This window comes from Falco cherrug, chromosome 10 (assembly GCF_023634085.1).
Source record: "Falco cherrug isolate bFalChe1 chromosome 10, bFalChe1.pri, whole genome shotgun sequence".
NCBI lineage: Eukaryota > Metazoa > Chordata > Aves > Falconiformes > Falconidae > Falco > Falco cherrug.
The window spans coordinates 948053-973209 of record NC_073706.1 but is presented as its reverse complement, the minus strand read 5'-3'; the positions used below and the strand labels follow the sequence as shown (position 1 = coordinate 973209).

The window sequence follows — 25157 nt, the reverse complement described above, 5'->3', positions numbered from 1 at the left end:
GGACCAGCAGGCTGTCACAATGCCACGGAGAAGCTGGTGGAGGCTGTCTGTAGGAAAGGGACAGGGTTGTACAGGGCAAGCCGTGCTGTGGGGTGCTTGGTTCATGCTGCCATGGACAAGCTGCACCAGCAGAGACGTACTGAAAATGCTATCTTTGTGTTGCTTTGCTTAGAACTGAAAATGCCCAAGGCCAGGAGGCAGATGCACAAGCCCAGGCAGAGCTGAGCAACCCGCAGACCCAGCCCTCAAGCAGCAGCATCAGAGCAGCCGCAAGAGCCTGAGGTTTTAATGCCCACTCTGCCCTTGGGCTCACTGGGCTGAGCCCAGCACCTCTCACTGCCCCACAAAATACAGCATTTCCCACTTCACAGGGGATGGTCATGAAGTTCCCTGGCCCCTGCCTGGCATGCCTGGCTGCTGGCAAACTCTCACCTCCTTAGCCAGGGGCTGCAGACCCAGCCCCGCCTGGCCAGGTTTGTGTTTCACGTGTGAGCCTGGCTCCACGTCAGTCCCCACCTGGATCTCATGCACAGACAACACAATGCCCCTGGCTCTCTGTTCCGTGTCCCACAGTAATATGGGTCCTGGCTCACAGGCACACAGCGTGGCAGGAGCCCCACCACCAAAGCGGTCCCACAGGCTGTTTGGGTTTCTGCTCCACATAGCGCTGGGGTCACCCCCTGCCTTCTCCTGAACACACACAGCAGGCAGCAGGCTGGCAGGACATGGGCTGAACCCCCGGCTCCTTTGGGCAGAAGAAAGCCCTCAGCGCCAGCTAAGCTGTTGGCGTGGACTGAGCCTGCATCTGGCACGCCCCAGGCCCTCTCAGGAGAACAAGAAGCCAGTACCTGCAGATCTGAAGCTCATCTGAAGATGCTGCACCCCAGCAGCAGCAGACAGCACCCTCAGGCCAGCTCTGGCTCCCACAGAACATACCTGCTGTGAACAAGGAGGGGAATGGGAACCATGCAGCGCTTGACAGCTCTGGCTCATCACAGTCAGCTGCAGCACAGCCCTGCGCATCCCCAGAGCACTATATAAACACTGGCTGATTAATCCCACAGCTCCCTGGGGAGCTGGACATGTCCAAGATCTCATCTAGCAAAATCAGCATGGATATTCTGGGCAGCACAAGCTGTGCTCAGTGCAAGGCCCTTCACTGCTCCCCATGGCACTCCCCAGCCAGCCTGCATCCCACAGCAGCCCGGGGGACCTCGGGCTGTCCCAGGGTCTGCATGGATTGCACATCACTGCATTCCTCACATCTTCCCTTGCTTTTCCTTGCCCAAGTCTCCTCAGCTCAAGGGCAGGTCAAAGGCCAACTACAAACCACATCAGACATGAAACCAGAGCTTGCTCCTGGCAACTCAGTTTGCCCCATCTTTCTCCTGGCCCATCACACACCGCATGTGGCTCTTGTCCCGATCAACCCTGGCCAGGAGTCTGGCTCTGCTGCCGGCCAGGCACCCAGCTGTGCCTCTGGTCACCTACCCAAGCCCTTCATAGGGCAGCAGGCAGTGGTGTTGGTTAATTCGGGTGCTCAGTGCTTCAGGCCTCCAGCGGAAATATGAGCTCACCCGTCTCTAATGAGGGAACAAGTGACCATGTCTGCCTTAAATTAATTGCAAAGCTGTCACTTCAGTGAAGTTAGAAATGCTTTTCTTGCACAAGGTACGACTCACCTCTGTGCAGGGAGGCCAACACAAGGTCTGCATGCCCAAACTGCTCTAGAGGGACTTGTGAGGGCCTGGCTTGGCTTCAGAGATGAATTTCAGCCACTGAGAGTCCCATCCAGCTCAGAAACCTTAAAAGGTGTCGGACCTAGTGAAGATCTGAGCTCTGATGCACAGGTCCTCGTATACAACAGCTCTTGATCGCCTTGGCCTGAACAGTGTGTGCACTTTATATGAAATGAGCATGGGCTTTGCATCAAACAGCCGTGTGTCACTCCTATCCCAGTGCCCAGCACAAATCTGGTGAGACTCTTCCCTCCCCGTGCCTGGCATTGTGCAGCTTGTATCAACCGTGTAAGCATGGTCCAGCGTGAAGGTGGTCTGCAGTGGCAGTGGGGTGAATGGCTGTGGGTAGATGTGCTAAAACAGCAGCAATCAAACACAGGGCTGCCTGGCATGAACCGGTAAGGGAGGGTTGGAAAGGAATTGCATTGCCCATTCCCACTACACTCCAGCTGAGGGTCCAACAGTTGTCCTTGCCACTGATCCCCCCAAGTCCCCATGATCCTGCTGGTCCCAGAGGTGCCATCCCTCACATCTGCTCATGCTCCCCTTACTCTTGCAGGTGCCTCAGGGGGAGTGGAACAACACGCTCTCTCGGGACAAAGACAGTGAGATCCCGTGCCGGCGCATGCGGAGCGGGAGTTACATCAAAGCCATGGGGGATGATGATAGTGAAGACTCAGAAACCAGCCCCAAACCATCCCCGAAAACTGCAGCTCGGAGGCAGAGTTACCTCAAGGCCACCCAACAATCCCTGAGTGAGCAGAGCACCACACAAAGGTAATGCTGGAGCTCCTCTGGGAGCTCTGCACAGGTCCCCAGGGGCCACACCAGAAGCAGTCCTTGGGGTCTAGCCAGCAGCACCTACATGGAGAACCCATGTGGGGACCCAAGCCCTGAAGGGCTCCTGCACCCCAGCTCAGACAGCCCACAGGGTTAGCCCTGGTGTTAGGAGCCTGTTCCATGTCCCTGTCCCCTCAGTGATGGGGAGGGCACTCCTTTGATGGAGCTGTGTGGATTTCCCCTGTAAGCATCTGCTCCTCTGAGGGAGTGCAAAGATCCCAACCCCATGATGCTATTTAGACATGGAAGATGCTCAGCCAGCACGACTGAGGACACTTGGCACACAGCCCACAGGCTACTGGGACTGTGTCATCTGCTTTGCCTCCACGGGTGTCCCAGGGACTGTGGGACTAGCCAGAAAGTGCCCCACTGGCACACTAGGCTGGGTAATAGCCTGAGGCCAGGAGAGATGAGCTAAGAGGTCTGGGACCAGGTATTGAGGGAGGAAGACCCAGAGTGGCCTGAGCCAGATGAACAGCAGAGCAAGGGGGGCACAGCAAAGGCTTGCTGGGTCAAGAGGCTGGTCCTTGCAGGATGGGGTCTGTGTGGACCGCCTGACTGAAACTGATGCTGTCGAGCATCCTCACCAGCTCCTCCGCTTGCCAGGATAAGTACCCAGGGGCTGTAACAGGCTGCCAGTGTTTCAGACACTGTGGCTTGGGAGGATGTGAGCAGCACAGAGGGGCAGGAGGAGTCAGGAGCCGCTGTGGGTGACCGGCTGATGTTCAGCAGACAGAGCCAGGAGGAAGTAAGGGTGCAGCAGGAGGTGTGGAGACCCCTCACGGTGGCTTCAGATTGCAGACCAGATGCTGCTTTCTGCTGAGAGATGGTGACAAAATTAACTGTGTGGAGCTCTGGAAATGCCTGCTCTGAGTCCATCCCCGTTCCCTGCCCTCACGTCCGCCTCAGGGGGAGCAGAGTTGGGTCCAGGGGTCTCTGATGCAAAACACTCAAGCCGAGTGACTGACGTTCCTCCTCGCTTGTGCTCGTTGTCCCTTCAGGTCACTCCAGCAGGGTCTGAGCTTACCTGGGCTGCGGGGGCCGGGCTGCAGCCCGCGGGCGGGCGGCTTTGGGGAAGGGGCTGACTCGGGGCAGGGTGTCTGAGCTGGCCGCCGGGGATGCAGCGGCGTGGGCGAGGGGCGAGGGCAGGGCTGGGCGTTGCTGCCAGCGCTGGGTCCCCAGCAGGAGGTTTGCTGGCGGGCAGGATCCTGCCTGGGAAGGAGGGTGCTGGGCAGCCCTCAGCGCTGCGCTCCAGTAGGGACTTCGCGTCCCGGCCGCCGGCCCCGGCAGCGCCCGCCCAGCCGCGCCGGAGCGAGGGCACGGCTGCCACCTGCCGACCGCCCCTCGGCCCCACCGCGGAGCTTGCTGGGTGCCGGGGCCTCTGGCGCTGCGGGGCCACCTCCCTGGGACCACCGCGGGGTCCCCGTGCCAGGCACAGCCCCGTGCCGGCCCCCGCCAAGGCCCCGCTCTCCCTGCCGCGGCTGTCCCTGGGCAGCGTCAGCCGTTCGGGGCGAGGGGCTGCAGGGACAGCGCCAGCCCCAGCCGGGGCGAGCGACAAGGGGGGCGACACGCCATCTGTCCCCGTGAGAGGGTCTCTGCCTGCCTTTCGGCTGGGTTCCCCACGGGCAGGCTGCGATGGCGGGGCAGGGCGCAGGCAGCCGTGTGGGCACAGGGAGGCTGGCGGTGACACCACCTGCGCCGGGACGCGCCCGAGTCGCACCACGGGTGTGCGATGAGCTCGCGGACAGAACCCTCTCAGACCGAGGGAAACAAGGCAATAAACAGGTAGCCTGGCGCTCGGGGCACCACGTTGCCCTTGGCCACTCAGCGGTGGGTCCCCTGGGGTGTCTCCTCCATCACCCCTGGCAAAGAGGCTACTCCCTGCTCTCATCACACCTCAGGATGGAGACTCAGGAGGTGCCAGGGTCCTCCCTGGAGGTCCACAGGCCGCACAGGGCTCCTGCCCAGCTGGGACGCACCCTGCCCTCAGCTTCACAGTCCCCCAGGCTCCCTGTGCACCCCTGGCCCTGTCAGACATGGAGGAAACAGCACCATGGGCAACTCAGGAGGAAGCGTCCTCACAGCTCACCCAGGCTGGCATGGCTAACCATGTCCTCCAACTGGTCTGTGACAAGGACTCCTTCATGCAGGGTTTCATGGTGGAATAGAAGAACAGGGCAACCTCATCCTTCCCACATCCCTCCTTTTCCTCCCACATCCCTCCCATCCTTCCAGCAAGGTGAGACGGTGCTTCCCTCTTCTCCAGGAGCTGCAACAGGGGCTGAGCAGTGGGCTTGGTGCCCAGCATTGTCCCCGTGCTGCCATGTGTGCCTGTGCCTGGCAGAGGATGCTGCAGCCAGGGGTGGGCTGGCTCTCCTGGCAGGGTGGCAGCTCCAGCACAGCCCCCGCTCTGCCCTCACCGTGGGGACACCCCTCACACCCTCTCTTCTGCTGGCAGGAGCCTGGACCGCCTGGACTCTGTCGAGATCCTCCTACCTCCGAAGTTCCCAACCTGGGAGGAAGAATACAACCAGATCTCTGACGGCGTCAACGAGTCCAGTTGCATCAGCCAGGTGAGATGCTGGGGTGCTGAGCCCGCTGCACCCACACAACCCCATGAGAAAAGGGCCGGCTGAGAGGAAAGAGGAATGTCTTCTTCCCACTTCAAAATAAGGCACTGGCTGCACTCTAGGAATTGTATACACTATTCTCTGGCAGCTTTAAAGTATCAAGGCCAGCTCCTTAATTATTACTCATATTAGACACCCCACCCCCCCCGTGCTCTCCTCCCAGCACTGCCAGTGCAGCTGAAGTCACTCTGCCATGGCCATGGATATGGCAGCCTGGAGCCTCCAGGATACAGTCAGGGCAAACTGGGTTTAACTCCCTGTCCCACGCTATGTTTCCCCTTGGGATTACTCTGGAGCAGCTCGGGGCTTGAGTGGCTCTAAGCCAGCTGCCAGGACATAACCATGCTGGGATAAGGCCCTTGCAGAGGTCCTGTGTGCTTATCTCAGCCCGAGGGGGCCTGTACTTAACGTATGCAGGTGCAGGTCCCCAGGGCAGCAATGGCTCCACAGGCTTTGCCCAGCCATTCTGCTATCACCCTGGCCTCTGTCATGTCCCATCTCTTCACACGTGTCTGCATGGGAACACATGCACATGCATGCCCCTCCTGTGCTGCTCCGCTCTCTGCACAGCGGTCAAGGGCAGCAGCACAAGGCAGGGGTTAAAGCGGCAGAGTGGGCATCACACAGTGCGTGCTGATGTTCCCCTCTAATCGTGTGGGGCTCTGAGCCCTCCTCTGTCCCAGCCCAGCCTCTCCAGCCCCATGGCTGGTTTCTTCTGCTGTTGTGGAGCAGCTGGAGCCCTTGGTGGAAGGCTCTGGGGAAGGGTGCGGGGCATTGCTTGTGGGCATACATGTTCCTTGTGGTCAGTCTCGTTCCTTGTACCTCGACAGCGATGTGCTGGGTGTCTCATTGCACAGAGAAGGGGTCAGGACTGTCGCATTCTTGTCCTTTGCATGTAAATCCATGCCTGAAGCCAGGTCTCTGCTTGATGACGATGGGTGGTCTGAGTCTGGGCTGTCTCCCTGTCTAAAGCTGCCATTTAGCAGCTGCGTGCAGCACCCCCATGAAGAGATCAGAAGGTTCTTGGAGCTGGAGTGTCTGAGCAGCCCACGACACACGCCAGGAGTTGCCCAGGCAAACACCCCAGAGCCAGACTGGTCCCACTGTGATGCTGGGGGCACGGCGACTGCCACAGTGCCTGCCCAAGCCTGGGGCTGCTGTCCTCACGTGCGTTCTGCCCGCTTTCCCCCAAATCAGAGTTCAGTTGCAGCTGAGCTGGGATTTGGAGGCCTTCCACAAACTGCCTATCTGTTGATCCAGGATGGAGCTGGTACAGCCACCAGTGTGTGCTGCTTTCATCCTCTGGCAGGTCTGACCTGCCCTTCCATCCAGTGCCAGAGTTCATTCCTCCTCTGCCCTCATTTTTGTGTGACCTCCAACACCTTCCTTGCTGGGCAAGACCCTAGTGTCCTCCCACACAGAAGCATCCCCAGCTCCGAAAGGCAAGTCCACTCCACTTGGTTTTGTCCAGCTGACCTCCACCTTGCAAACCTCTGGAATTCCAGGGTTCACTGGGTGCACACATCAGCGTCCACCTGTCACACCAAGGGGATCAGCAGCCAAAGGGAGCCAGCTGGGGACCCCCAACACTGTGTATTCACACTGTGAGCCGTGCCCTGTGCAGAGGGGCCAGGGCCAGTACCCAGAGCCAAGCCTCTCCCCAGGGTGCATTTTGAACCTGGTTTCTTCCCAAGATGGGTCACCTTGGGCAGCTCGCCCAGGGCAGAGCTCATAGGGTGGATGTGTTCTGCAGATGGGGTGGAGAGGAGGAGAAGGCATTCCTCCCCACAGGCAGTGCAGTGTCTGTCAGGCCTCTGTCCTTATGCCTAGCATGTGCCGTGGCTTTGCTATGGAGAGCAGGCAGCATCGCTTCCGTGTGGCTTCTTCCTGGTGTGCGGACAGAGGAGAGAGCAGCGAAGTGGCCAGCCCAGCCCCATCAGGGTGAAGGACAGTTTCCCCAAGGTGGAGCACTCAGCTTGCCCATCCACCCCGGCTCTCTCGGCAGAGACCCATCTGGCTCCTGGCCACCTGGCGAGGTGCTGGCCAACACTGAGGACTTCACAGAGGTGCTAACTGGGAGCCACACCAGCCCTTGTCCAGCAGCTGCAGGCAACCCATGTGTGCCAAGGGGTGTCCCAGCATTGTGTGTCCCAAGTGTGCCCTGTGTATATATATTGATATATGGTGCATATAACAGGCTGAACACATCAGCAGCTTCTCTCCGTCTGGGAGGTGTCCCGTGGAGCTTTGCCATGCCATGTTTGTGCCGCTGTCTGAGAGGCCTGTGCGGCATCTTGCTTGGCATCTTATGGGCTCTGAAGTTTGTAACGAACTGTCAGCAGCAGTGGCACTAGGGCACAGGCCATCTGCTCCCCTCGTCCTCGGTCCCTGTGCAATGGCTGTCTGTGTGAGGGGCTCCCCCATTCTTGGCCTTTAACCTTCTCCACCTCTTTCTTCCAGATCTTTGGACCCCCCTCACTTATCCCTCAGATATTTACCCATGGAGAGCAGGTACCGTCCCGCTGGCATTTCCCCTCTTCCTTCCTCATGGAGCTTTCTTGGGTCAGCCTGGACACCCACGACAGGGTGCGAGGCGGGCTGTGGGGTCAGCCCATACCTGGGGCCAGCGGCAGGAGAAGAGGAGGAGGAGGAGAAAAAGGAGAAGGAGAAGGAGAAAGAAGAAGAGAAGGAAGCAGTGCTCCTGACCTGGGCACTGCAGGGCAGCTGGAGAGCTTGATTGCCCTGGCCCTGGAAGGGAGTTAGGGACTGTCAGTTTTAGGGGGAAAGCTGATGAACTTTCTGAGCTAAACCTTGTGGAGCTCACATGCCAGTGCTGGGCAGGAATACAGTCCCTGAGGCCAAAGAAAGGGCCAGGAGAGATGGAACTGGGCAACAGAGCCAATCTCAGCATCTCTCATCTGTATTTCAGAACAGTCTGCTTTGGGCTGGCTCTGGTTTAACACGGGTGAGCCTCTCCTGAGTTCAAGTTTTGCCAGCCACTGCTACTGGAGAGCAGGGCAGGGCTGAGGGCATGGGTGGGAGGGAGGTGGGGGAGCAGGAGAAGCAGGGAGCAAAGCTGCCCCTGCTTGGCTCACGCCTCACCAGTCCTCCGCCGGGGATGGGGCTAGGACTGGTTCCTGATGGGGCCACTGGGAACCAGTTCAGGCAGCCTGTCCCTGGTCAAGCGTGGCCCGCACCCCCCACCTTCGCTCTCTGTGCCACAGCCTGCTCTAGTGCCAGGCCACCTCCCCGCACGGAGGAGCACGCCTGCCCTAGCAGGGTCTCGCAGCTAAGGCTGGGGTCTACCACCAGTGCTGGTGGGGCAGGGGGACCTGTCACAGGCTGGACAGGGATTTTAGCCTCACATTCTCCCAGCCTCTCCATCAGAGACAGGGGGTGTTTCACAGGCACTGTGGCGGTAAGTCTCTCCTACTCCACAGGCAGGGACCCACTCGCATCCAAGGAAGGTCCCCTCTTTCCTCTCTCTCAGCAGAGAGCCCAAGCATCCTGCATCCCACCAGCACCAACCACTGCACCTCCCAGTCTCGTCTGCCATAACGAGACCACGCAGCGTGGCAGCAGGGTGGCTGCAGGGAGAGGGGATGGGAAAGGGCTGCCTGCAGACAGGGGGTGACTGGCTCTGCCCATCTTCCCCTTCAGGTGCCGGAGACAGAGCTGGGGGAGCAGTATGAGGTGGTCTGCGACACTACCTACAGCGAGGCCGAGTCGGCCGCCGCGGAGGTGCTGGACCTGCCTCTGCCCAGCTACTTTCGCTCCCGGAGCCACAGCTACCTCCGAGCCATCCAGGCGGGATGCTCCCAGGAAGAGGACACGGGCTCCGTCCGGTCCATCTCACCCCCGCCGGCGGGCAGCCTCAGCGGCAGCAGGACCCTGCCCACCAACAGCAGTGAGTGCCAGCAGTGTGTGGCGGGGAGGCGGAGGGGAAAGTGCATCATTTTCTTCAAGGCAGCCTGTGTCCTTCTTGGCTCCTGGCCAGCCCCGGTGGTTCAAGCCGGGCACAAGGGGCTGAGAGGTCCCATCCTGGGAACAGTTTTGGGAACTGGTTAGTAAAGGTGATGCCTTGGTGCTCCTAGACGTGGTGGTACCTGGACATCATGCCAGGCAGACACCAGAGCTGGCAGGAGGAATCTGGCATCTCACCAGAGCTGTACAGTGCTGCCTGTGGCGTGGAGACAGACAGCAAGCCCTGTCACCCACAGGGATGCTGGGGTCAGGTCCAGCAGGGCAGGTTGCTCTTGCCATGAGCTCTGGCACCGAACCACAGAGCTGCGGGGGGTTCAGCCTCAGGCTTTCTGCCACAGGCAAAGCTGCCGGAGCGCAGGAGTGGACTGATGGTGGGACTACAGACACACTGTACCACATCCCAGCAGAGGGGGGAGTGGAAAGGGGAGCACTGGCAGCCCTCGTGCCCAGCTCCAGGCCTTCCCACCCAGAGACATGCCTGTACCCTCACATCTCTCCTGCAGTGGTCTGTGCTCCAGGGCCATCACAGTTAAAGCCCACAGGATGAGGCAGGGACTGGAAGAGATCTTCTGGGAGAGTCTGGCTGCTTGCTTAGCCCCAGCCGTCCTTCCTACTGCGCTCTCCACTCTGCTTCTGTCCCACACTCTTCCCACCCTGACTCACCCCACTCCCTGCAAGCCTGCCCCTGCTCCTTGCTGGCAGTACAGCTGATGCTGAGCTCAGCACTGCTGCAAAACCAGGCTAACACCAGAAAGAAACAGCAGATGTAGCACAGAAGGGGGCTTTCAAAATAACTGGTTGTCACCTCTCTCCGATGTGACCCATCAGAGATCTGCTGATTTCCAGAACATCCTCCAGCCCTTGGCATTGGCTGCTGGGGCTTGGGGAGGGAAACATTTTTGATGGAGGGGGTGGGGAACAGAGAGGAGCATCTGTGTTTGTGCATGTGTGTGATGGCGAAGGCAGGAGGCATATCTGGATGACAGTCACACCTTTAATCAGCACCCAGGCTCAGTTGCCCCTGCAAATGTGCATCACTGAGGCTTTAATTGGTTGGTGTTGTATGAGAAGGGCCTCCCAAGCAGCAAACTGGTACCTCTCAGCTTGATGTCATCAGTCTGGACCAACAGACAGAAGTGGGTGCACCGTCATCTGCAGGTTTAATGGTCACTCATGGCTTCTGCTCCATGCAGGGCTCTGGGGTAAAACAGCTGGCAGCCTTCACCTGTTTCCTTCCCATGGATAATCTCTTTCACCAGCATCCATGCACCAGCCCAGATGAACTGTTCCCATCACATGCCCAGTCCCTGAGAGAGATTTGGTTTATTCTCCATAGGGACACATCCCAAATGGGGCACCAGCAGCAGCAAAGACGTGGCTGACACAGGCTTCTTATTTTTTGAGGATGGCATGGGGCTTGAATTGCAAAGCAAAGGGATTCAGCCACCAGCTGAGGGCATGAGGAGGTGCAGCAAGCTCCATTTCACGGAGGGCTGCCAGTCTGGGTCTGTGTGGGGAGCACAGCCGGGTTGAAGAACCTTGACAGCTGTCACACCTCTGACAAGCCAGTTCCTCCCACAAAGCCTGTGTCACTCGCACATTGCAAGGCAATTAGCTCCCATTTGACAGCCAGCAACACAGATGATGAGCTGCCCTTGATCAACCTTAAACAAAGCTTTGTGCCTTTGCAAAGCTGGAGACTCAAAAGCCCCAGTGAAACATATTCATCTAATTGCCAGGCGTTCAGCCGACAGCCATGCTGGCTCCTGAGGATTACAAAGGGCTCCCCAGCCCCAGTTCCTTCTTATTAGAGGCAGCACTGGTAATTGCTTGCTTAATAGACTGCTTGCAATATAGAGCTGAATATTTGAAGTCCATGGGAAACAGGAAAGCAGACATGAGCAAAGCACAGCAAAAGGAGGTGAGAATTCCCAGTGCAGAGACCCCAGCCCAGTCTCCAGCCAGCACACCCGTGACAGCAGGGAAAGCTCACACCAAGCCAGTTTCTATGCAAGCTCTTCCCAGTCTTCCCTGTGCCATCTGGTAACGTCACCCTTACTTAGAGCATCCTGTACTGGGATTCAGCAGCCTGTTCCCAGAAAGCCCAGGTGCCCAGCTCCTTATCCTGTGCCCAGATCTCTTCCGGGAAGGCCAGGGCACCCAGCTCTGCCTCCTCCTCCAGGCCTGGGATGTCTCTGTTGATCTGTCTTACCAATAGTTAAGATATCCCTGAGAGTGTGAGCCCCGGGGAACAGCAACTCGCCAGTTCTTTCTGCTGACCCCGTGATGGCATCCCCGGCTGCAGACCCCCAGCCCGGCATGGGAACCCAGAGAAGAAATAGCTCAAGAAAGTCTAGCCCTTCAGGCCAGCCCAGCCTTGATCCAACCAGAGCCAGGCATGAGGCTCATCCTTGAAAGCCACCAGCACTCCCATAAAAACTGCCAGGGCTACTACACACACCCTGTGCCCATCCATATGCCAGAGCTTTGCCAAGCCCAGGCTGGATGTGAGAGCACTACCTAGGAGAGATACTCCCCAAAGTAGTGACAGTTGTGCCTCCAACCTCCTTTCTGTCTTCTTTTTGTATCGCTTTTTTCCCCCCTTTCATCACTAAATTAGAGAGGTGGCTCCCAGGAGCATTGCTGTGCTGGGAACCCTGCCCTGCCCTGGGAGAAGGCAGATCCCAGCCCAGTCCCCCAGCACTGAAGCTCTTGCAGGGGGAGCAACGTTGTTTTTAGTGAAGGAAAGACAAAGTGCCTGCACACCTCCATGCAGTGCCACAGCACAAAGCAGCATTGTGCTGGCCAAATCCCCAAGGGTTGGTTCGCTGTGGGACAATTTTCCACAGCTTCTGGGAAAGTCACATATTGCTGGCTTGTGAGGGATAGGTACAGATAACCTTCCTGCTCCCTCTCCACCTCCTCCTCCTCCTCCTCCTCCTCCTCCTCCTCTGTGCATGGTGATTAGCTGGTGTCTGGGTAGGAAGGCAAGCTCTGCTCCTCTCTCAGCTGTCATGGCCTTTTCTTCTTTGTGGGGAAAAAGTAGCGGTGTGAAGGCAAAGCAAGAAACAAAGCAGGCCAGGAGACATTGTTCAGCCCACACGAGAGGCCACAGCTGAGGAGTAAAGCACCACTGTGACCCCTTTGCTAATTGTATCAGCCAGAGTTGACCCCATACGGCCTTTGAGGAGAGAGACTGTTATCATTCCCTTCAGATTTTCTCCTTCTTTTTGACCTAGATTTCACATTCCAGAAATAGCTTTCTCTGACATACCAGCAGGAAAGGGATTAGAGAGAGAGAGAGAGAGAGAGAGAGAGGAGGGGGGGGAAAGATTTCTGTTGCATGCTCCATTAGTGTTTGTAAGGAAAAAAAAAAGGTACATATCCACATTCCATGATCTATTCATATGTCTGTAGGACACACAGAAATTGATGACAACCGTTTCTCTCCACACTTACCTGTTCATTTTGCACCTCTAATATTTTCCTTATTATGGAAACTCCACTGCCAAGCCCTGCGCCCAGACAGCGCTCCCTTTTCCCCAGGAAGCCTGTACCGTGGCCACAACCCCGCTCCGCTCTCCAGCTCCACCACCAAAACCAAAATATCTCTGTCCTTCTGCCTCGGCAAAGCTGCACTTGGTACTCTTTGCTGCCAGGTTTCAGCTCCACCGCAGGCAGCACCCAGCGCAGCAAGCTCTCTTTCTGCTGCCTGCTGTGCACACGTGTGTCACTGCCACCCAGGAACGGCTGCAATGGGTTTGAGCCCCATGGAAATGCCACTTGCCCAGATCCCTGGGAAGGGGGGAGCTGAGCCCACACATGATGCTGTGCTGATACAAACAGACACAGGGGTCGTGGAAGCAGTTGCCCACAGACTTAGTACTGGGAAGTGAGCACGGTTCCAAGGTCCTGGCCAAGCCTGCCTTCTCCCAGCAGGGACCATCTACAAAGGAGTAGAAAGGCAGGCAGCTGCCAGTGTTTTCCTTTGGTAATACAGACAGCCAAGTCCTTCTTGTTGTTTGCTTTTATCAGCCTTGATGGCAGGAAAGGGAATCAGTAGTGCCGTCCCTGTGGGAGAAAAGGAGAAACCGAAGCACCAAGGGGTACCTCAGCTTGCTCAGAGCCTCTGGGAGAGCAGCAGCAGGGAGCCCATGCATGGTCTAGTGCTCTGCCCATGAGGCCGTCCACGGTGGTTGGAGAGCAATGTGACAGGTAGGGCACTCACCTAAGGCCTCTTCTCAGGCTGAGGGGGCTACTAGCATCCCGGCATGCTGGCTCTGCTGCCTTCCAGGTCAGCACAGAGCTGCCCTTGCACCAGGCAGTCGCAGGTGCTGCTTGCGTCCCTGTTGCTGGTGATGATCAGCACCTCTGCACCTCCCTCTGTTGCCACGGGGCTTGTGCCATTGCTGGAGCAGCTCAGCAGTGACCGATGACAGTCTTAGCTAAAACACACATGTGCCAGGACAGCAGGACTGGGTGAGGTTTAGTAAGGCCATGCACCCAGGCCCGGGCATTTGCAGGATTTCAGACAGCATGGGCAAATGAGGATTTCTTTGTGCATGTTTCTCTTGTTCTGGGTTGCCTTTCCTCTCCTTCATGCTCCTCCATTCCTTTTTCCATCTACTGAGCCCTGACGTGGGTATTCCTGGGGATTCAGAAAGAGATCGGCTCAGAGCTTTGCAGAGCCACTCACAGCCTGTGTGGGTGAGGGGCTCTCAGCACAGAGCTGCTTGCCACTCGCAAGCACTTGAACTGAAACCAAGTTTTCTTGTTTTCCTTGGTAGGCAGGCAGTGGAGGGGAGAGGCCCTGGGCTGCAGGTCCCAAGCCTCAGGACTGGCTCTCTGCTGGGTCCTCCTTTGGCCCCACTTTGCTGTCCTGTTTCCGAGAGCAGAAGCAGTACATCCACAGCGATACCAGTGCTGAATGCCGAGGGCGGTGGCAGTGGCGGTGGCTTAGCCCTGGCTGCTGGAGCCAGCAGCGTGTCAGCTCCATGCAGTGTTTCCCCAAGGCGCTTTGATCTCTCCTTGCTGCAGACCGGCCCTTCTCCACTGAACGCAGCAAGTCATAAATAAATCAGAGCATCCGAGGGCTAATGGCAGCAGCGAGGAGTCAGGGTGCCACATGCACTCCTGGCAGGAGCCACGTGGCAATGCTGCTACCTGCAAAGCCACCAGCCGTGCCGAGGCCATGCACTCTGCAGGCAGCACCATGAGCTGCGTCTGGGCTCGCAGGCACCCGCTGCCCCTGTCCCGGGTCAGACCGCCGTGCCGCAGGGCCCCTGCCCCGGGTCAGACCGCCGTGCCGCAGGGCCCCTGCCCCGGGTCAGACCGCCGTGCCGCAGGGCCCCTGTCCCGGGTCAGACCGCCGTGCCGCAGGGCGCCTGCCCCGGGTCAGACCGCCGTGCAGCAGGGCCCCTGCCCCGGGTCAGACCGCCGTGCCGCAGGGCCCCTGTCCCGGGTCAGACCGCCGTGCAGCAGGGCCCCTGCCCCGGGTCAGACCGCCGTGCCGCAGGGCGCCTGCCCCGGGTCAGACCGCCGTGCAGCAGGGCTCCAGCCTCACAGGGGTGTGCCCCAGCCCTGCAGCCTGGGGAGCCTCAAGCTTGGCCCAGCTGCCCCAGCTCGAGACAGGGTGATGGCGCTGGGTGCTGCTCCAGCGCAGCGGTGCCCAGGGTGCCCCCGTCCCGGCACGGCTTGGGGTCCCGCAGAGCCCCCCTCCACCGGGCCGCCTCGCAGGGGGGCACCAAGCTCAGGCATCAGGCACAGCAGCGCCCGGCAAAGGGGGGGGGCTCCGTTCCCTCTCCCATCGGGGGGGGCTCGGCTGGCACATCTGTCACTCGTGGGAAACACCCACCCAGGGGATCAGCCCCTTCCCCGGCGCCTTTCCCACGTGCGTGGTCCGGCGCGGCGCAGGGCCGTCCCGCAGCAGGTGCGGACGCTGCCGGGGCAGGAACGTGGCTGGCGGGGTGTGTGTGGGGGTGTGTCTTTCAGCCAAATCCATTTTCGCCTGTGGATGAGAGACGGGGCCGTGCTGCGGGACGCGTCACCGTGGCTGCCCGCGGCCATAACAAGGAGACAAAGCTCCCGCGTGGGAGTGGGCGAGGCACCCGCTTTGTTCGGCGACGCTGGGCTCTCCCGCACAGCCCCGCTGCCCGAGCGGCAGCCGCCGCCTCTGTTCCCGCCGCCCGCCCCGGGGGCTGCAGCGCGGGAGGGCGCGAGGGTCCCGCTCAGCTGACAGGCCTCCCCCTGTCGCCGCGCTGCGGGCAGCGGACCGGGGGCGGCGGGGCCAGCGGGGCGGGACACGCGCCACCGCGCCCTGCCGTGGGAGCGCCGCGGGGCGGGGCCGCGCCTGCGCGGGGTGGGGCGGTGACGCGCGGGGCGGGGCGGGGCGGGGCGGGGCGGGGCGAGGTTTAAGGCGCGGCCCCGCCCGCAGCGCGCAGCCGGAGCGGCAGGCGGGCGCGGTGAGTGCGGTGGCGGATCCGCGCGTCTCCTCCCTCCTCCGCCTGCGGCCGTAGGAGCAGCCGGCGCGGCCCCAGTCCGCGGCACGTCCTCTTTCTCCTCCACCTCCTTCTCCTGCCGCCGGGCACGGCCCCGTCCTCCCCTCCGCGACACCCAGACCGGGCCCGGCGCCCCCGCCCCGCGCCCCCCCCACGCGTCTCTCCGGTCCCCTCCGCCCCTCCTTTGTGTCTCCCATGGCTTTGTGTCTGGAGCTCCTCAAGCAATGTGAGTGACTGCCCGGGGCGCGGCGGGCGGGCGGGAGGCCGGGCCCTGCATGGCTCCGCGGCGGGGGTGCCGCGCCCTGCCTGCTGCTGCTGCCGCCGCCGCCGCTTGCCGGGCCCGCCGCCCCGCCGGGATCGCAGGTGGCGCTTCCGCTTCCCACGCGTGTCCCGACCCTCCGCAAGCCGAACCGCGTGGCGGGGGGCTCCCGCTTCCTCCGCGCTCCGCTCCGGGGTGGGGTGTCCCGCGGGGAGCGGTGCCTGTCCCCCCGCCGGCGCCGGGAGCTGCCCGCGGCCCCGGCCTCCCGCGGCGGGTCGGGCTGCGGCCCCGGCCGGGGCGAGAGTCCCTGAGGGCCCCGCGGGGGCTGGAGGGAGCGAGACTGGGCCTGGCTGACCGCGCGCTCTCCCGGGGCCGCTGACCCTCGCTTTTGGGGTGGCGGGCGGCCTGGCCCTCCCCTCGAGGGGAGCAGGGCATTGTCTGGGTGAGGCACAACCCTCCTGCGCCCGGCGCTGCCGAGGGGTGACATATAGCAGCGCGGTGAGTTGGTGCCTCCTGGCCAGAGCAGGCTTCGAAAAGTCTCTTTTTAGCCTGGGAGTCACTGATGCTGCCTGCTGTGGAGCCCCCAGCCCTGCCGGAGGGTTTCGGCTGAATGCCCCTGCCTCGCATGCAGCCGCAGCTGTCGCTCGGGCCATCGGTGTGCAGTGCTGGAGGGTGGGGATGTTACCCTTGGTTCTGAGCAGTAAGTAAACGTAGCACTTAATTTCCACTCCAGGCTTTGTTGAGATGTTCAGAAAGAAAGCTTATTTCCAGGGTGCTATTGATAGGTTTAATATTACTTATTCTGCACAGACCTTGACCCCAGGTTGTGCAGGAAATGTGTGTTTGAGATGGGAATGGAATTAGGATCTCTGAATCCTGGGCTGTAACTTGCCACTTGGGGGAGGAAAAGAAGAAAAGAGAGAAAAAAACTCCCAGCATGTGGCATCAGATCCTAAAATAAATTCCAATCATGTGGGATGATAACAAGCCACATTGCCAAGTCGTGTAAGTTGGCAGACTTGACTCCAGAGGGTCCAGATTACTTAGCTGGTAATTGCTCTTCCAATGGGAGTTTGGTGCTATGAAGTTAGGCATTCTTGAACGTGTGGAGAGAAGTAAGCCTAACTAGCCATCAGACCTAGCCTACTTGTCTTTCAGATTAAGATAACTTGTGTGTGCGTACTCTGCAGTGGTACCCAGGTATTTGGAAGAAGGCTGTGTGCAGAATTTGACCTGTTGCAGTCATGGATGACCTAAAAGCAAGCTCACTTTAAGGTGCAAGTGCCAAATCGCTCCATGTTGTTTTGGCATCTATAGCATCTTCTATTCTGCTTCTGTAGTGGCAGTGTAAGAGTTTTTGGTGTAGCCAGGGGCCCCAAGATCTGTGATCTGGCCCTTGAGGTGCTGGGGTGTAACTACTATGCAGTGTGCCAGTTTTGAAAGGACAAGGCCACCCTGTGCAGCTTCTGCCAGTTCCTTGTCAGCAAAGGTGGTGATGGAAGAACTTGATTTCTATTACATGTGGATTGGCTGTCTGGAGAATACTGAGAATACAGTGGGATGTGGTAAAGCACAGAGCTCTCAGAGGCCAACAGGTACCTTTGTGGAACTTGATCAGCTGTAGCTGGTGTCCCAGCCCTCTAGCTGATGGGGCAGACATGGTCAGCTGCTGGGGAGAGCTTGTGTTTAGCTTTGCAGCTGTGTGTGAGTCAGTAGTTGGATGCTCGGTTGCTTCATCTGTGCATGCAGTTTAGATTTGTGGACACTTCTGACTACTTAGCTCAAGGTTATTCATCTGTTGCTCCAGCCTAATGTGTAATGCATGAGAGACCTGCTGATTCGTGAGCTCATTCTTAGCTGTACATGCTGCCAGAGCAATATAATTTAAAAAGCTTTTAATGGATAACTAATAACTGCCAGGCACTTACAAATAACTGTATGTCAGTTCTCGTCTCCCATGTAGTTCTTCCTGTTGAGTCTGGACTCAAGTAGTTTGGAGTGAACTATTCAATGGACCCTGTAAAAGTCACTCTGTGACACTTGTATTTTCCTACTAATGCACGATGTGCTTACCTGCAGAAGTAAGGCTGCAAAGCTGTGCTGCAGCAAGGCTTCTTTCTGTCTCCTCAGCTGATACTTTTGTTCTGTGCAACCTGCGCAACACCCTCAAATATTTTTTTAATGGATTGGGGAGGCATAATTGGATTCAGTGCAGTGCAAGTTACAGTAACATATGTGAGCTGGAAGGATTAAGGCTGTGCAGGCGGGTGGCCTTGTTCAAGAAAAATCCACTCTAATTTCTGCAGTGAAAAGTTGTCAGTGTGTTTCCTATCAGAGCAGATTTAAAAAGGGAGGGGAGAAATACTAAGTATGATTGCTGTTTGCTTTGAAAGGCAATTAGAGTTCAGGCTGTCAGATAAAAGTTCTGTGAAGGCTATAGCTGGGCTTGGGGATGAGAATGGTGAACTCGGGTCCCTCCAGAAAAGCTCACAAAAGAATGAGTTTATCCTTCCCTTCTAACCTGGTCTCCATGCCAGCCTGCCACCTGGAGAGAGGGAGAAGTGGGGGACAGAATGACACCAGGCTGTTTGACATAAGCTGCCTTTAAACAAGTGGAAGTTAAACCATTTGCAGATGGGCTAGTTAATGAGGAGAGTGAAAAATTTGTCTGCTTCAATTTATCTTGCAAAAGTAATGAATTGCTGGCTCTTTGGTGCAGATGGGTGTACTAAGGCAACCGTGTATCCCCTGGAGAAGCAGTGGGCAAGAGGAACCAGCAGCCCCACAGCTGAAGTCCTGACCTAGGCCTTAGCCCTGTGCTTCACTTCTCTGAGCTGCCAGGATATGGCAAGTAAAGGCACCATTTCAAAAGCATTTGCAATTTCCACTGAAAACAGTGAGAGATAAGCGCTCTGATACATCTGCCCATGTGAGTATGGTCTCCAATTTTATGGGCAGCATAAGGTAGGGCAGTACCAGCAGTGTGGGCTGCTAGCCTGTGATCAAGGGTAGGTGACAAGCAGTCCTGGGGGAAGTAATGGTCGCACGGGACCAGAGACTTTTCAATTTCTGTAGAGGACAGCTGTGTATTACCTGAATTTCCTTGCAGCATTTAAATACTGTGAAGGAAGACAGCTGAGTTCTGGTTCTCTCCTACTTCCCCCTGAGGTTCTTGGTGGTGGGCTTGGCGCTGTGAAATGGCCAGTAAAGGCACAGAGGGGCACACAGACCTACTAGGATGCGATAGGTTGTCCAGTAGCGGGGTGTGAGTACTGCAGCCTGCCTGCTGCAGCTTCATCTTGACAGACCCTGCACACAGGAACTTGGTTATCCTCACTGCTGTACGTGGTCTCTGGGGGCTAAGTTATTCAGCTCTTCTGGCAACACCAGGAAAATGAAGAGTCTCTTTAAAAGGGACTCACCTGAGACAGGCTGTAGCTTGCTGCATCAAGACATCAAGACAGTAGTGCTCAAAGTGAAACAGTGTAAAGATGCATGAATTTTAAACATGAGCCCTGGTGTTTAAACACATCAAGGACATGCTGACAGTCAGTCTTGTTTATCTTATTTAGTACTCTTCATTAAGACATCCAGGTTTCACTGCAATGATCTTTTCTTCTGAAGCTTGTTCTAAGAGATCAAAGCTTAAGCTACTGTGTCTCCAGTTTGAAGGTGGCCAAGAAACTTCAGTGGTGAATGTTTCAAAGGTAAATTCTTACTTGTACTGCAAGTCTGTCAGAGCTGGAATTAAAACAGATTAGAAATTGCATATGCCTTTCTACTGACGTGCTGTCGTAGTACAAGGTGATATTTGATGAAAGCTGAAAGGTAGTTAAGAGTTGATAAAAGGGATTTTTTTTATTGCAAGTTGTTGTAAGATTAGTCAAATTTCTAAGAACTATTTGCCTTGGTTTTTTATACTCTGGGAGTGGTTGAGGAACTAACTGAAGAGAGCCCCAGCAGGGCATTTGCTGTGCTCAAGAGGGATCTCCAAGCTTCAAATTTTCTACCCAGGGTAAGATCTACAGCTTAAAGTTGAAATTTGGCTTTATGCATGAGAAAACTATCTGTGTCTGAAGCTAGAGAAAGTGTCCCAAAGGCTACTGTGGAGTTGTCTCCAAGTATGAAAGTCCTTGTTAGGAGCCATGCCACTGCCTGCTTGGCTGCCAGATTACTCAGTGTTGCTCTTGTGGAGAACAGCGTGTGTCAGGGTAGCTCATGAGCCAGCATACTATTGCAGAACTGTTCTCCCTTGCCTCTTGTAAGGTCACTTGAGTAACTTTTGTTGGGAAGACTTCTCTTCCTTGTTTGAACCCTCAGGCTTTTCTGAGTCTCTCAGCTTGGCCCAAACATGGGGTCCTGAGTCATGACACTTTTGTCCAGGAACTCTTCCAGGTTTTGGTGCGCTCTATTGAATGGCTACCAGTGCTTTCTTGTCTGACCTGCTGCTCCAGCAGCAGACCCAGGCTGGGAATTTTGGCCTCTTGGTGCTGCTACTCTGAGCAAAACAAGCTCCCTGGCAATGCAGAGCTGGTGTAATGCCCAGCCTTGTACAGCGTGGACTGGGACTTTCCAAGGGAAAAGGTGGTTTTAGGGAGATAGATACTAGTAGAATAGAGCTTAGAACTTTTCCCAGTGTCTGAACAGCTGCTTATTCTTATACCCTGGAAGTAAAAGGGTGCCGGACAGTGCTTGCACCTCCTGAGCTTTGGTCCTGGATAAAGTAGCTGCTTTGAGTCAAAACCTTGAGTTTGTGACCCTCAAGTTTGCAGTGTGCCAGGAGCAAGGTCTTGAGCAGGGAAATCCTGGATGCTGGTAAGCGGAGATCTGCTTACTAGCAGCCTGTTGCCTTGGCCACGGCACTGCTGCTGTTGGCCTTTGCACTTGGCACCAGGCTCTGATGTCTACAGCTCACTGTCACCCTGCAATCTTCTAGGGCATTCTGGAGGCGGCCGCTGCTAATAGTGGTATTATGCTGCACATTAGCTTTTATCGCCGGTCTGTTAACGTGCTTACTGGAGATGAGTGCTGCGGAATGCTCTGCGTTGTGAAGGGGAGGCTGCCAAAGCAGGCTCTTACAGCCCTGCTCTCACTGGAGTCGTTCTTGCTCGAGTCCAATACTGAATCGGGTGGACAGGGGGAAATCATCATGTCATGGAAGGGAAGCATAAAGCTCGTACGGGTAGCTGTCGTCATTCGTCTTGCCTGTGTAACTACCGGTGCAGACACTGTTCCTAGTTGGCTGCGCCCGTCGCACACAGCCATGGGCGCACTTGTCGGTGACAGGCCTGTGCCCCCTCCAACCCGCGGTGGCTGGCAGTGTCCCGCTTGGGCTGTTCGTTTGTGTGGTGCTTCAGGGGGACAGTGTCTGTGTGGCAGCAGGGCTGAGCAGATCTGCAAGCAGTGCGTTTGGAGCCCGGGCCCCTAAGCAGGAGGGGGCCGGGCATGCCTGGGGCTGGCATGCGGGTTACGCTCTCATGGCTGTGTAACTGACGGATTGCGCTGCTCCGGCGGCCCCAGCGGGAGCCCGCGGGACACCTTGGTGGTGCTGCCGATGCTGCGTGGCTCCAGCACCGCGGCCGTGCCCCCGGGCAGCGCGGGCCGGAGGTGGCCGCAGCCCCCCGGGTCGCGCCGCCCGCGCTTTGCGGCCGCCGCTCTTTGCAGCAGGCCGTAGGGCGAGGTAGGCGCGCGGCCGGGCCGCGCTGCCGCCAGGGCCGGGGGGCGCTGATGCGGAGCCGCCCCGGCCTCCCGCCCTTGCCGCTCTGGTCTGGTTGCTGAGGGGGAGCGCTGAGCCCGCCGGTGCGGTGCGAGGCGGGGGCTCCCGACCGGCGACAGCCTCTCGCCGGCGGTGGCCGCCCTCTTGCCGCGGAGCGGGGCCGGTGCCCCGGTGAGTCACCACCGTCAGGTGCGGGTGGGGGCTGTGCTCCTCGTCGACTCTCTGCGGAGGCGGCTGGGCGGGAAGGGGAGCGAGATGGAGCCCTCCCTGACCCGTCACCTCGGGCGTTCACTACCGGCAGGCTCCCAGAGCCGTGTGGGAGCGCCTCCGGCCGCCCCCCGCAGGCGCGGCCCTGTCCCACGGCAGGGCCCGGCCGCCCCCCGCAGCCGGGGACGCGCTTGTCGCGGTGGCAGAGCAAAACACAGCTCAGGCTAATGAGGCCGCCTCGAATCAAAGGACAGAACTGGGCCAGCCGTTGAGGCTGCTGGTGTTGTGACAGCAGTAGACTTTAAAGCACTGTCTGCTTTCTTCTGTCACTGCTGTTTGTGCACTTACCTTTGATTTATGTTTTTCAAGGGCTCTGAATATCTTGGGTGCTGGGGGAGGCAGCTCTAAAAATAACTACAGGCTGGTTATTTCCACAGTTGTCATTTCTGAATCTCTTGGGTTTCTTTCCCTTCTGTAGCTAATGGCTTTTCCTAGTGCTGCAAGGCCTCACGGTTCACACAGAAAATCATGTTTTCTGCTCTCTTCTAGTTCTTGCTCTGTTAGAAAACATGCTTTGGGTATGGGTGGTGTTATGTGTTCAGACAGCTTCTGAATAAGGGTGAAGAAGTTCATGTATCAGGAGCACTGAGGTCAGAACAAAGTAAAGAATGAACTAAAACCTTTTCAAAGGGTAGAACTCTAGCTTGTAAGAGCCAGAGCTGCTGCTCAGGTGCTGTTCTGCAGACAAAAGTGTGCAGGAATGTGTGCATCTGCTGTTTGAACCAGCTGTGTTCACAGGTGACAGTGGCTTGAGGAGCCCTGTTGTCCCACTTCTCAGAAGTGTGCCACAGGATGGCTTGTTTTTAATGGCTGGGTGAATCCTAGCAGGAGCCCTAGTCATTGTTAAAGCCTTAACTCAAGGCCTGCTGTTCCATGTGAAATAACTTTACCAGACTGAGGTAGGAGCTATTAAAAGTGTAGTGTACAAAGAATCTCACTCGGATGGATTATGCTTGAGAACTGGTTATGCTGCAGTTGTTGAGGGTACCTGTTAAATCTATTCTATGCTAATTCTTATGGTGTGATGCTTTTCAGCATTTTTTTTTAAGCTGGCTCAATTAGTTTTAGCCAGCTGTGCCCCTTATCACAAAACAGCTGCTAACCTGATTACTGCCCAGCCTCCACACACCATGAGCTTGCCTGTACTAGGGACCTATGTGCTCTGCTTCCCCTGCCAAAAGTGATGTGCCTCTCTTCCCATCAAGTCGCAGGAGAGGAACAGAATAGAGGTCTGCGCACTGCAGGTCTGGGGAGCAGTGTTACCCTGGGAGGTTTGACCATCAGTCATGAGCGTGTTCAGTGACGCTGTGCTGGGTGCAGCTCTTCCCGCTGCAAGTGGCCTGACTTCATGCTGTAGCTTACACCTTCAAGCTTGCTTTCTTGGAAAGTATAGCCTTAGCTTCTTCATGGACTGCTGCAGCTTTTAGACTTGCTTGAGAAAAGAAAAATGCTGTAAATGTAGCTAGTATTTAGTGAGCTGAATCCGTAGACAAAGTAGAGATGCCCCAGGCTTAAAGCCTGATTGCAGTGCACTCTAAACACCTGCTTTACCCTGCAGACTTCCTACTAGCTTTGTGTTGCTCCTGGCCACTATGGAGCAGTACAGCAGTAGTGTTATCTCTGGGACTACAGCAAGTGCTTCTTGATTAACATGCGCTGTAGGGTGGAAATTGGTCAGGGAGTCAGATTTGGATTAACATTACCCCAACAGCACTGTAACAATTTAGCTTATGCTAGCAGAGATTGCTCCTGTATGTCTGCTATTGATGTGGAGATTCAAAACAAGATAGTATATATATATGGAGGGTCCAGACCTTGTTCATACCGCCTATTTCAAATCCTGAATGTGCTTCATCCTTGATGGTGAAGTCTTAGCTGGCATGAGTGACTATGGATTTAGTGACTGGCCTTGGGTTGGCTTATTTTGTGTGGTCCCCTTAGACACACATGCATGCTAATTGTAGCCAGTTGAAAGGCACTTGGGAGGCTTTGCTTGAGCAAGACAGGCTGAGAAGCCTCCTAAGCATGTGGGCAGGCTACAGTGGAATGGAGAACTTGATGTGAGAGGAGAGGGAAAATGATCTGTCTGATCCAGGCTGTGCTCAGTGTTTAGAGCTGGGAAAGAAGCTGATGATATTGTGGGGTTTCCCATCTAGAAGGGTGGGTTTTTTACACTTGGCCATGGTTTGGGGGTTTTAGGTTCACCTGGCAAGCTAAAAGCAAGGTTTTTATTATTGGAATTATGTACTTGCTATAAAGCTTCTCCTATTTCTGTCAATTACTATGGTTCCAACTACAAAAGGGCTTTCTTGTTCTAATTGGCTGCCTCCTATTTGGATTCATTTATGTTGCTGTGTTGCCATGGAGACAGTCATGATGTCACAAGCTGTGGCATCACTGAAAAGTGGCTGGGAGGCAGTTGTTAATAATCCCCATCACCTCATCCACCCCAGTAATCAATAGCTCCAAGAAAAAAACAGAATGGCTCAATAAGTTTCAGGGAAGATACAGAGCTTTTAAATGGGCCTGAATTACAGCTGTGATTTTAAGGCTGCTGCTTAGTAGCAATGGTGGAAGAGGTGCAATATAACCACTTTCTCAAAACTGTTGCTGTATCTGTTGTTGAGTTTACTTCAAATGTGGCAAGAGGCCCAAAACCTCTGGCTGTTGCTATGCTGCTTCACTTGAGCCCTGTTAACATTTATGATGCTAAAAACCCAAGTACTTGTTAGGCCTCGTTCCATTCACAGTGTGGAAGGGCTTCTTGTGACTGGGTAAGAGGTGTACTGAGCTTGGCCAGCTAGCATTAACATCAGTCAGAAAAGCTGATGTACCACCAGGGTGGCATTTTGAGGAACTTTTTGGGGTCTCTTGCCTTTCCAATGCTTCTGAAACAGCTGTTTCCACTGTGGGAATACTTAGGCACATAATGGGGTAGCTGGGCTGCTGAGAGCTATGTGAAATCATGAAAGCCAACAGTTTTTGACTTGTACAGCTTCATGTATGAGCTCAGTGGATATGGTAACATAGCAGAGAACTGGGCTGCTTTCATGGTTTTGTTCTGTTCTTTGCCAAAATGCTGGGAACTTTCTTGTTACTTCCTAAAACGCCATGACTGGCCACTGTAAAGACCATGTGAGGATGTGTTGTATTCTGCTCTGTAACAATCTCTTCCATGTGTTTGTCCTCAGCTTTACCTGTTTCCTCGTAAGGGGTCTGGTTGAG

At 56.5% G+C, this 25157-nt stretch overlaps 1 protein-coding gene across 4 annotated transcripts in view; it reads left to right on the top strand.

Annotated features, from left to right (window-relative positions):
- The window catches only part of DLGAP4 (DLG associated protein 4), a 157777-nt gene that overhangs the window by 98870 nt on the left and 33750 nt on the right, over nt 1–25157 (top strand). For 2 of the 4 annotated variants that reach the window (XM_055721690.1, XM_055721691.1), the window contains 3 exons: nt 2299–2516; nt 5038–5152; nt 8870–9116. In XM_055721690.1, the coding sequence (XP_055577665.1) occupies nt 2299–2516; nt 5038–5152; nt 8870–9116 (580 nt within the window). Of the gene's footprint in view, nt 1–2298; nt 2517–5037; nt 5153–8869; nt 9117–15660; nt 15917–21639; nt 21837–25157 lie in introns of those variants that run through there. The other 2 variants (XM_055721692.1, XM_055721693.1) reach the window with 2 other exon arrangements.